This window comes from Lissotriton vulgaris, chromosome 1_1 (genome assembly GCF_964263255.1).
Source record: "Lissotriton vulgaris chromosome 1_1, aLisVul1.2, whole genome shotgun sequence".
NCBI lineage: Eukaryota > Metazoa > Chordata > Amphibia > Caudata > Salamandridae > Lissotriton > Lissotriton vulgaris.
The window spans coordinates 1,341,032,267-1,341,045,040 of record NC_141685.1 but is presented as its reverse complement, the minus strand read 5'-3'; the positions used below and the strand labels follow the sequence as shown (position 1 = coordinate 1,341,045,040).

Genomic DNA, 12,774 nt, shown 5'->3' with positions numbered 1-12,774 from the left:
AGGTAATTGTTTAAAAACATCAATGACGCACGTGCGAGATGCGTAGACCCGGCCCTGTCAATTAAGTGCCGGTGCTAAGCACCGGAAAGCACCGGCACAAATTAAGCACTGAAGGAGAGGGGAAAGTGCTGAGCTCTGAGGGACTCCGCAGGAGAGAGAAGAGAAGGAGGCAGAGAAAGTAGAGAGTTGAACAGCTTGGGAACGCTTGTCCAAGAAAGAACGGATCCAGTCAAGAGCCACGCCCTGGATGCCGGCGTTAATGACACGGTCGATCAATATAGGGTGATCGACCGTGTCAAAGGCCGCCGACAGGTCCAGCAGGACGAGCGCTTGAGAAGTGTTGTTGTCGGCGCTGGTTCTTAGAGTGTCCATAACGGCGGCAATGACCGCCTTAGTAGAATGGAGCGGGCGGAAACCGGCCTGCTGGGGGTCCAGAAAGGAAGAGCTCTCAATGAATGCGCCCAAACAGCGAGTAACATGAGTTTCCAAAATCTTTCCCAGATATGGGAGAAGGGATATGTGCCCGTAATTACTCAAGACCAAGGGGTCTGCGTTGGCTTTTTTTAGAATTGGTAGCACCACTGCCTGTTTAAAGGAGTCGGGGACTACTCCTGTGGCCAACGAGGTGTAAAGAAGAGTCAAGGCAGGGTCAGGGCAGGCCAAGAAGATTTCTTTAAGGATCTGTGGAGGGCAGCAGTCATTAGGGGACCCAGAACTGACTTTATGCAGGAGTCTCTGGAACTCGGTAATAGAGATAGGGGGGAAGATATCCAGATGCTGCGGATTTTTGGGGGGTAACGGAAAAGAGAGGGAGGAAGGGGGCGGAGGAATATTATTTTTGATGGTGGCGATTTTGTCCTGAAAGTAAGTGTTTATTGCATCACAAAGATCCTGGGTAGGCACGGGGGGGAGAGTGACCCGATCAGGAAGGGAGAGCTCATTAACAATAGAGACTATTTCTTTTGCCTTGGAGGCAGACTCCATTATTTTACGGGAGAAATAAGTAGTTTTAGCCTCGAGAATAGAGGATTTGTAGATTTTTAGGAGGTTCACGAATTAAAGCTTGAGGAGGGGATCGTAATTTCGGCGCCATCGGCACTCGGCCTGGCGAAGAGCCAATTTGTCGAGTTTTAACTGATCCGTGAACCATCGCTGGGCGTCATGAGGGCGCATAGCTTTTATGGATTTTAGTGGGGCTATAGAATTGCAAGCCGACAGCAGCCATTATGGGAGCTTGATGAGTGGCTGAGCCGGATAGCAAGGGAGCTGTAACTGCCAACAAGGAGTGAAGTTCTGGTAGATTAACTTTCTTCCAGTTACGAGCCAAAACGTTCGTTGTAGGGGGGGCACGGCGAGGAATAGATAGGTCAACAGTAAAAGATATAAAGTAGTGATCTGACCAGGAGCAAGGAGTCACTAAAGGGGGCGAGATATCAAGGTTTGCCGTCCAGACCTGGTCCAGAATGTGCCCCTTACAGTGGGTAGGTGTCGAGATGAGTTGCCGACAATTCATGCTTGTGAGAAGATCTGGGAACTCTTCCGACAGGCGGCTTTCCCGCAGGTCGGAGGGCCAGTAATTGAAGTCGCCAATAATAATGACTTTGGCGTTATTGATAATTAATTCAGAGGTGAGAGCCCCAACCTGTTGTGGGAATGAGGGCATATAGACAGGGGGTCTGTACACAAGGACACAGATGAGAGAGGACCTAGTAGAGCAAAGTTTAATTGCAAGAAGTTGTATGTTGGGGATTACAGTGCAGGCTAAGGTAGAGAAAATATGTTCTGTGCGAATAATGGCTGCAACTCCACCACCAGCTTGCCCCCCTGGTCGATTGGATTGTAAGATGTAGTAACCAGTGGGGATGGCAGCAAGAATGTCAGGAACGGAGTCGTCGGTTAGCCAAGTTTCTGACAGAAGTAAAATGTCCACATCACTGTCATCAAGCAGAGTAATATGTATTTCCAACTGGTGTTTCACCATGGACCGGGTATTAAGATACAAGATGGTCAAGGAAAGCGACCTGGCTAAAGGTGGAGAGTGGAGCAATGGTGCATTTTTAGGGGAAATAGGGGAGGGGCCCAGACATGATGAGGCAGGGGGAAACAAGATGCTGCATTCTTAGGCTGCCCTGGAGGCACGGGATGATAAGGGAACTGCATGCCGAAGAGCAAGTAAGTCGGCAGACGAGTATATAAAAGTTTGGGCAGGGTGAATGGCCGCTGGCCGCGACCCGCCACGGACGGGCGCAGACAGGCTGGACTTAGGCTCGACTTCGGCGCGAAGTCGGCGCTCCCGCTGCGCTCGTCCGCTGCGCTTCCGCCATATTGCCATTTTATAGATCCTAAGTGAGCCACTAGACCGCTAACCTGCGATGTGTAGGTGCAGGGCGGAAGTGGTAGCTGGAAGGCGGAAATGGCGCTCGAGAAGGCGGCCCTCCGCACAAACGGCATTATGCCGGGGCGGAACGGGGCCAGGAACGATATGAGGCAGGTGAGAAGCGCTCATACAAATGTGCAGGCTGACACAGTTAAAATTTACACACAAGAATTATACGAACCAAATTTTAAAAAGCAGGCTATTAATCAGCTGTAAGGTAAATGGCAGGAGCATCAAACATGAGCAGGCTCAGTCGCCGCGTCTGTCAATTGAATAGGAGCATTTGCGCGCTAAATAAAGGTTTCCCTGTCTGCAGCCACTAGACCGCTAACCTGCGATGTGTAGGTGCAGGGCGGAAGTGGTAGCGGGAGGGCGGAAATGGCGCTCGAGAAGGCGGCCCTCCGCACAAACGGCACTATGCCGGGGCGGAACGGGGCCAGGAGCGATATGAGGCAGGTGAGAAGCGCTCATACAAATGTGCAGGCTGACACAGTTAAAATTTACACACAAGAATTATACAAACTAAATTTTAAAAAGCAAGCTATTAATCAGCTGTAAGGTAAATGGCAGGAGCATCAAACATGAGCAGCCTCAGTCGCCGCGTCTGTCAATTGAATAGGAGCATTTGCGCGCTAAATAAAGGTTTCCCTGTCTGCAGCCACTAGACCGCTAACCTGCGATGTGTAGGTGCAGGGTGGAAGTGGTAGCGGGAAGGCGGAAATGGCGCTCGAGAATGCGGCCCTCCGCACAAACGGCACTATGCCGGGGCGGAACGGGGCCAGGAGCGATATGAGGCAGGTGAGAAGCGCTCATACAAATGTGCAGGCTGACACAGTTAAAATTTACACACAAGAATTATACGAACAAAATTTTAAAAAGCAAGCTATTAATCAGCTGTAAGGTAAATGGCAGGAGCATCAAACATGAGCAGCCTCAGTCGCCGCGTCGGTCAATTGAATAGAAGCATTTGCGCGCTAAATAAAGGTTTCCCTGTCTGCAGCCACTAGACCGCTAACCTGCGATGTGTAGGTGCAGGGCGGAAGTGGTAGCGGGAAGGCGGAAATGGCGCTCGAGAAGGCGGCCCTCCGCACAAACGGCACTATGCCGGGCGGAACGGGGCCAGGAGCGATATGAGGCAGGTGAGAAGCGCTCAAACAAATGTGCTGGCTGACACAGTTAAAATTAATTTACACACAAGAATTATACGAATAAAATTTTAAAAAGCAAGCTATTAATCAGCTGTAAGGTAAATGGCAGGAGCATCAAACATGAGCAGCCTCAGTCGCCGCGTCTGTCCTCCTAAGGATATGAGGCTCTGACCAGTCAGATGTCCAGGGAGGAGTAGAGGTACACCACCTTGTGGTGCTGTTAGTGCAGTCGCATAATTTTTTTAATCATGTTTGTGGTACATTGGTAATTTTGTTAACCATAAGTCGCCACTCTAGCATACACTGTATTTGAACAAATAATGTGATTTGTGATGCCATAAGTGTTGTTATAAATGGGATAATTTTAGATGGTATAAGTGATATAATATGAAAAGGTATAAGCAGTGCACGGAGAAGGCATCAGTTATTTATTTATTTACTTTGAAAAGTTTTATATGGCGCTGGCTAGACCCGAAGGTATCAGAGCGCTTTACATGAGGAAGAACATTGTTTCAGATCATAGTTACACAGTTACATTAGTTGCTGGAGCATAGTTACATGAGTTACATGAGTTACAAAATCATAGCGTAGGCATAAGGATAAACAAAGCAGGCAGGGGAGAGAAATACAGGGGGAGAGGAAAGGAATAGGGGAGGTAGACAAAGAATGAAGCAGGGAAGAGGGGGAAGGAGTTAATGTAGTGTCGCTACAGAGTTCAATACACTGTGTATGAAAATGCGCCAGTTAAAATAATTTGAATGTTATGCATGAAGATAAATTAAAGTTATAAGTATCAGTTCAGAATTTATCATTTTTGTGTAGTTGAAGTTTGAATTCTATTGAAAAAATAAATAATGTTATGGTAATGCAAATTGGTGTGTACATTATAAGTTGTAATGTTTGTGTAGTTTAAGTTTGGTTTCTATAGAAAGAAAGACATAAATATGTGTAATGAAAAAAACAAAGGTGAAACCATAAGTACAGTGCTAAAGTTAGGAAAACTTTCTTGATATATATATATATATATATATATATATATATATATATATATATATATATATATATATATATATATATATATATATATATATATATTACACAAATATCTGTATATACTTGTATATTTACTGCTAGATAGATAGATAGATAGATAGATAGATAGATAGATAGATAGATAGATAGATAGATAGATAGATAGATAGATAGATAGAGAGATAGATTGTAGTAAAATCGAAAGGCATTGGCTAATGATAGACCTAAAATCAAAAGAGGGATACACATACTAATTGCTTGCCAGGCCACTTGAAGTTTAGTGGTAGGGGTACATGTTGTCCAAAGGGTCATACATTGAATAAGCCATGCATTTCCGCCGAGATAAACATGGAGTTCTCAATGTAAACACTGACGTAAGATTCACAAACCTTTTTCCGTGAGTAAGTTTCACTCCTAGAAATTCAGGAGCTAGTCAAACCTTATAATTCTAAGCCATAACTACAAAAAGACAAAGCTTTGGGAATCGAGGGGGGTGGTCTAATGGGGCAAATGTTCCCTCTCGCATAGACTCGATGACGCCAAACAAGACAGGTGTTACATCTGGCCCACGTATTGTTCTTACCACAACAATGAATGTATTTTTATGGAGTTGTGGTGCTTCAGATTTACCTTACTCCTGAACAAGTCCTGAATGGTTTGGTCATGATAAAATAGAATGTTAAGACCTCATTAATTCTGATTCTATTCTAATCCAGGACCCGAAGACATCAAATCTGTCATTGTCAACTGCAGCGGCATCATCTTTATTGACGTGGCTGGCGCTAGGCTATTCATTCAGGTAATATACTGATATTTAAAGATCTTGAAGCCAGTAGAAGTTCCAGTGAAAAAGAAAGTCTGCAATGGTTTACTAGATAATTTTCAATGCAGTATGGTTCTTTGAGACCACTCACTGGAGTATTGTAATATGCTGGGCCTGGAAAAAGCCCCACAAAATCAAAACAACTGTTTCAGAATTAAGGCTAGGTATTATTTATGGATCTTGACTGTCCTATTGACTTTTCAGAAGTATTTGACTGTTGGGAAATTGCCTTGACATGTGAATGCCTTTACCCAATACTAGCTGGCCTTTCACCGGTATCATTCTCCTGTTGAGGAATGTCCCTGTTTCAAGTGCCACCGATGTATCATATGTTCATATTGTTCCCCGATTCAGCGAACATTTTCTCCATGCTAACAACCATCTGCATTTTAAGACATTTAGGGGCAGAGGTACGCAGCATGTTATAGCTCGGGCCATTTGCGAATGGTAAAATTATTTTTGGCATTTACCAAACCTATTTTGAGAGTCGGTAACCTATTACCGACTCCCAAAATAGGGTTTGTGAGTCACTATTAGGAAGTGATGTGTTAAGGGCGTCCCTTCTTAATAATGAGTCATACTTGTATGTAGGAATGTTTTGTGACTGGGAATGCGGTCGCAAAACGTTCACAATTACCACCAACTCCAAGGGACCCCTTCACCTTTGTGAATGTGCGAGACGCAGCGCGACCGGCTAGAGACCACAGCCCAACCACAAGCACCAGGAGGGTGTGGGAGGATGCGGCAGGCAAGCGGCCTCTCCCCCTTGTTACCGGGGGCATTTCAAAAGGATCTTGCGTCTCCCGCTCCGCGGGAGATGCAGCGCGACCGGCTAGAGACCACAGCCCAACCACAAGCACCAGGAGGCATTTCAAAAGGATCTTGCGTCTCCCGCTCCGTGGGAGACGCAGCGCGACCGGCTAGAGAACACAGCCCAACCACAAGCACCAGGAGACTGCGGGAGGACGCGACAGGCAAGCAGCCCCTCCCTCTTGTTAATGGGGGTGATTTACGCAGCTATTACGTCCGGCCCCGCGGGACGCGCGCGGGCGCGTGCCGGGGCGAAGCCCGGGCCCGTTCGAGACCGGAGCAGACTGGACCCGGCCCACCCTCTAACGTCTGCCTCCCGGTAAGTTGACTTCCTTCGTTCTAAGTACACGCATTGTGCAGAATAACTGTTGAACATCAGCGATGGCCTCAGGTTCAGTTAAGGATAACCAATTGCCCAAAAGCGCGGGAATGATCGGAACCTTGGATTATTTTTTTACCAGAGCTTCGAATGCGCTGGAGCACGAGATAGTGGTAGCAGAATGTAGGCTATCTCTTGACGTTCATGTACCCCTTGTCCAACGCGTGAATGCATGTTCTTCGTACAGGTCCCCTACACACTATATACTTTGTGTTAGTAACTCTCCTTCCGTGGTGGCTATTCCAACAGTGGATTCCCTTTTAAAGCCAGCTACCGAGGCGGGGTTCTAACCCAGGCCTCTCCTCCTAAAACAAGGTCCATGACCACCGATCCAACACATAGGAAAGAACTTCCTTTGTCCAGACGGGGAGTGACTAAAAAGAAACGAAACAAGGCACCCATAAAGAGACACTGTAGCAGCAAACCCACTGACCAAGAGATGGACGAGGATGTGCGGGCGGCTTCAATTTGCTCAGAAGTTCCAGAAGCGGTGGCAGCAGTACCACAACCGGTGACACTTGACCCATTAACTCCTCACACATCTTTTTTGAATAATGTTTTTTGGGACAAACTTGGGTCTCGTCTTGCTGATTCTCTTCTGCCCCTTACTCATAGACTGACTGCTATTGAAGCCAGTCTAGCATCTGTAACCAATGTCTCTAACTGCATAGCTGAGATGTAGCTGAATTTTCCAAACTAGAGGGCAAATCCGTACCTGTAGTCTTTGATGGTTTAAATAACAGGGGCAATATCGAGGGCATACCCACCCCAACTTTAACAAATCACAGCGATGTGGGGATGGGTACTTTGGCTGCACCAGCTCCTACAGCATCGATTGCTGCGAGAGCAGATCCGGCTAGAGTTGGGAATGCAGACACTCCCTGCAATTTGGGGTTGGGTTCTGATCCTAGACACAATTCCACCACATGCCCGGATAGCAATACATCCAATCAGACAAATCGCCTCAATAACCCAAAGCTGCCGATAATTGATCTACTGCCCCAATCCAGCCCATATGTTGTGGTCTTAACTTGAGTCCCGGAGCTAATGAATATGAATGAGGAATCTCACACCTCACTTAAGAATAAGTTCACAGATTGGCTAAATAAAAACAGACCACTTCCATCTACTGTGACCAGTGAAATTCTATTTGTCCGCAGGGTGACCTGGATGGGACAAAGGCCAAAGGTTACGAAGGGCGATTGTGTTTTGGTAAATTTTAGAGACCCACAGGCAGTGCACTACATTTGTCAATGGCACATCCTTGCCCCACTGCAATTTTCCAGCCTCTTCCCCTGGCATATTTTTATCGCCCAGGGCATCAGCATACTAACACCAACACTAGCTACTGCCAACCATGGACCCTGGTTGGTCCCCTGAGTGACGGAACTAGCCGTCGTGAAACTGGCGACCCTACAGGCCCTGCTATAATACCTTTACGCTATAGCTACAGTGGCCTGGACTTTGTCGACTGACTAGGGCACCCCCCAGGAGAAACAAAATGAGCATTGATTGAAAAGGACAGGGTAAGGGGTGATGCTGGAAGGACATCCACAAGAAAGAAATGACGAGAGCATGGGTGGGGACAAGCAGGTGGGTTTGAATGGGTTTTCTGGAATAACCCCATTAATTAATACTAATAACCTACTCTTCTCCGACAGCAGAAGAGACCCTGGAATTCTCCTTACATCTGTCGATAACCCATTGGTGTCTTTAGTGTGCCCAGATACCCTGACAGATGTAGAAAATATGGACCCAGCTGGAGACAACGATGTTGGTATTGTGTCAGACACACTCAAAATATTATCTTGGAATCTGGTAGGGCTCCCTAACAAGATGAGCTGTCCAGAATGGGGTTCCTTTGTTGACAACACTGATGTGTGTCTCTTTCAGGAGACATGGGCTCGAACGGTGCAGCACCGGGTCGGTTTTGCTACGTTTGATGTACCGGCCACCTGGGGAGGGAAAGGCCGCCCCACTGGGGGACTAGCAATCTGGGTTGGCACACACCTCGGCTGCATTGCTAAACAAATAGATGCCCACTTCAGAGACATTTTATGTGTAGTTCTTACCTGGCCCAATGCAATCAAACGAGCATTGATAAGTGTCTACTCGCGACCCGTAAGTTTGTGTAGCGAGTCCACCACCATTGAGGATCTAGCTCTGTTTATCCCTGCCGTCTCCAGTGATACTCGCTTGTTGGTTGGCGGTGATTTCAACTGCCATTTTGAATCCATTCAAGGTATAAATGATGAAGCGTTATCAGCAGAGGATGACCATTGGTCGATACCCTTGTCCCAAGTCTCACCACCAAGGGCATGGACCCCGCTGGCTATCCAAATTACGGCACTCACCCTAAATAATTCCCTAAGAGCATGTAATGGCAGAACTCATTCTGATATCCTAGCAAAATGTACCTATAATAAACCTGGGCACATGTCTCTTATTGATTATATTTTAGTTGAAACAAGATTATGGCCACCAGTTAAAGATTTCGCTGTTCTCACTAGAGCAGACAGTGACCATAATGCACTAATTTTAGAACTCAATTCACCCTACAGCAGTAGAAAGGACTCTTCGGACTCCAGAGCTAATGATGATAATCTCATTGTTTCTGATAATAGGCGTAGAGTCAAATGGCATTACCTAGTGGAACACCCGGAGAAATTAGGGAAACTTTATAGCACCATAGTTCCCCTTTTTATGGAGGTCATGGCATAAATCAGCCAACCACCAATGCCTGACTATTTCACTAAATTAGAGTCTCTTCATGAGACCCTATTGTACGATCTGGCTGAGTTTTTAAATCGCTGGGTAACAGGGAAAATTAAAAAGGTACCCCGCACACTTGGTACAACACAGCATGCAGGAAGGCAAAAACAGAGTTGTTGCAGGCTACTAAGGAGAATGACAGACCAACAATTAAATTAGAAGGGAGCATTATAAACATTTGACCAACTGTGCCAAGGTAGCGTGGGATTATGATAGTTGGACATACCATTCGTTGGCACTTGTAACTAAAGACTCCCGTAAATTTTAGTCCATCATTAATAATGGGTCTAGTGAACTAAAGGTGGCCCTAGAATCGAACATAGCCCTAGAGTCCTGGGAAGGTCACTATCGGGCCCTACACTCGACGGAGGGACTTTGTGAGTGTACAGAGGACCCAATTGCCCTTCCGACAGTGTCTGTGGACACAGAACACATACAGTTCACGGTACCTGAAGTCTGCAATGCCATCTCCAAGCTTGCCGCAGAGAAAGCCTCCGGGCTGGATAAACTGCTGGGTTACCTTTTTAAGCAACAAATGGGGGTGGGGTCGCACACTACTCACACACCGGCGGTGTCGCCCCTAAGGACTCTGCTCAATGTAGTAACGTATTTGCGATGCATCATCTTTCGATCTTCTGCTATCTTCGCTGTCTTCGCCATCCCTGGACACGTGTTTCGGGGTATCACCCCTCGTCAGCAGGGATAGGCAGTGTTTTGGGGTTGCCGATGGCTGCCAATATCTGCCAGGTATAGTACCACACAGGCGCGTAGGTGCGGGATCCCAGGCTCATCAGCCCGCTGCTCAAGGGAGCTTATTTAAAGTTACAAATGGGGATGGGGTTGCACACTACTCACACACCGGCCGTGTCACCCCTAATTGCTCTGGTCAATGTAGTAACGTGTTCGCGATGCATCATCTTTCGATCTTCTGCTATCTTCGCTGTCTTCGCCATCCCTGGACACGTGTTTCGGGGTATCACCCCTCGTCAGCAGGGATAGGCAGTGTTCTGGGGTTGCCGATGGCTGCCATTATCTGCCAGGTATAGTACCACACAGGCGCATAGGTGCGGGATCCCAGGCTCGTCAGCCCGCTGCTCAAGGGAGCTTTAAAGTTACAAATGGGGGTGGGGTCGCACACTACTCACACACTGGCGGTGTCGCCCCTAAGGACTCTGGTCAATGTAGTAACGTGTTCGGGAAGCATCATCTTTCGATCTTCTTCTATCTTCGCTGTCTTCGCCATCCCTGGACACGTGTTTCGGGGTATCACCCCTCGTCAGCAGGTATAGGCAGTGTTCTGGGGTTGCCGATGGCTGCCAATATCTGCCAGGTATAGTACCACACAGACGCGTAGGTGCGGGATCCCAGGCTCGTCAGCCCGCTGCTCAAGGGAGCTTTAAAGTTACAAATGGGGGTGGGGTCGCACACTACTCACTCACCGGCGGTGCTGCCCCTAAGGACTCTGGTCAATGTAGTAACGTGTTCGGGATGCATCATCTTTCGATCTTCTGCTATCTTCGCTGTCTTCGCCATCCCTGGACACGTGTTTCGGGGTATCACCCCTCGTCAGCAGGGATAGGCAGTGTCCTGGGGTTGCCGATGGCTGCCAATATCTGCCAGGTATAGTACCACACAGGCGCGTAGGTGCGGGATACCAGTCTCGTCAGCCCGCTGCTCAAGGGAGCTTTAAAGTTACAAATGGGGGTGGGGTCGCACACTACTCACACACCGGCGGTGTCGCCCCTAAGTACTCTGGTCAATGTAGTAACGTGTTTGCGATGCATCATCTTTCGATCTTCTGCTATCTTCGCTATCTTCGCCATCCCTGGACACGTGTTTCGGGGTATCACCCCTCGTCAGCAGGGATAGGCAGTGTTCTGCGGTTGCCGATGGCTGCCAATATCTGCCAGGTATAGTACCACACAGGCGCGTAGGTGCGGGATCCCAGGCTCATCAGCCCGCTGCTCAAGGGAGCTTTAAAGTTACAAATGAGGGTGGGGTCGCACACTACTCACACACCTGCGTTGTCGCCCCTAAGGACTCTGGTCAATGTAGTAACGTGTTCGCGATGCATCATATTTCAATCTTCTGCTATCTTCGCTGTCTTCGCCATCCCTGGACATGTGTTTCGGGGTATCACCCCTCGTCAGCAGGGATAGGCAGCGTTCTGGGGTTGCCGATGGCTGTCAATATCTGCCAAGTATAATACCACACAGGCGCGTAGGTGCGGGATCCCAGGTTCGTCAGCCCGCCGCTCAAGGGAGCTTTAAAGTTACAAATGGGGGGTGGGTCGCACACTACTCACACACCGGTGGTGTCGCCCCTAAGGACTCTGGTCAATGTAGTAACGTGTTCGCGATGCATCATCTTTCGATCTTCTGCTATCTTCGCTGTCTTCGCCATCCCTGGACACGTGTTTCGGGGTATCACCCCTCGTCAGCAGGGATAGGCAGTGTTCTGGGGTTGCCGATGGCTGCCAATATCTGCCAGGTATAGTACCACACAGGCGCGTAGGTGCAGGATTCCAGATGAAGCATCGCGAACACCTAACTACACTAACAAGAGTCCTTAGGGGCGACACCGCCGGTGTGTGAGTAGTGTGCGACCCCACTTCCTTTTTTAACTTTAAAGCTCCCTTGAGCTCTCGGCTGACGAGCCAGGGATCCCGCACCTACGCGCCTGAGTGGTACTATACCTGGCAGATATTTGGCAGCCAACGGCAACCCCAGAACACGGCCTATCCCTGCTGATGAGGGGTGATACCCCAAAACACGTGTCCAGGGATGGCGAAGACGACGAAGATAGCGGAAGATCGAAAGATGATGCATCGCGAACACCTAACTACACTAGCCAGAGTCCTTAGGGGCGACACCGCCGGTGTGTGAGTAGTGTGCGACCCCATTTCCTTTTGTAACTTGAAAGCTCCCTTGAGCTCTTGGCTGACGAGCCAGGGATCCCGCACCTACGCGCCTGAGTGGTACTATACCTGGCAGATATTTGGCAGCCATCGGCAACCCCAGAACACAGCCTTTCCCTGCTGACGAGGGGTGATACCCCGAAACACGTGTCTAGGGATGCCGAAGACGGCGAAGATAGCGGGCGATCGAAAGATGATGCATCCCGAACACCTAACTACACTAACCAGAGTCCTTAGGGACGACAACGCCGGTGTGTGAGTAGTGTGCGACCCCACTTCCTTTTGGGACCTTTTTAAGCAAGAGCCTAAAATCTGGGGCCCATATTGCCAAATAGTGTTTAACGTGGTCTTGAGAGGTATGTCGGTTCCAGGTACTTCATTTTTAAGAAGGGCTCTTCTCTGCTCCCCTCCAACTACCGACCGATCAGCCTCATTGATGTCCCCCAAAAGATTTTTGCAAGACTCATACTGGACCGGTTGCAGGACTGGATCGATGAGTCAGACATTCTCAGTCCG

General features: G+C 48.3%; 1 protein-coding gene across 3 annotated transcripts in view; it reads left to right on the top strand.

Moving 5' to 3' along the window:
- The window catches only part of LOC147749132 (solute carrier family 26 member 10-like), a 490,027-nt gene that overhangs the window by 409,230 nt on the left and 68,023 nt on the right, over positions 1-12,774 (top strand). For all 3 annotated transcript variants that reach the window (XM_086966525.1, XM_086966535.1, XM_086966516.1), the window contains one exon: positions 5,274-5,356. In XM_086966525.1, the coding sequence (XP_086822651.1) occupies positions 5,274-5,356 (83 nt within the window). The remainder of the gene's footprint in view (positions 1-5,273; positions 5,357-12,774) is intronic.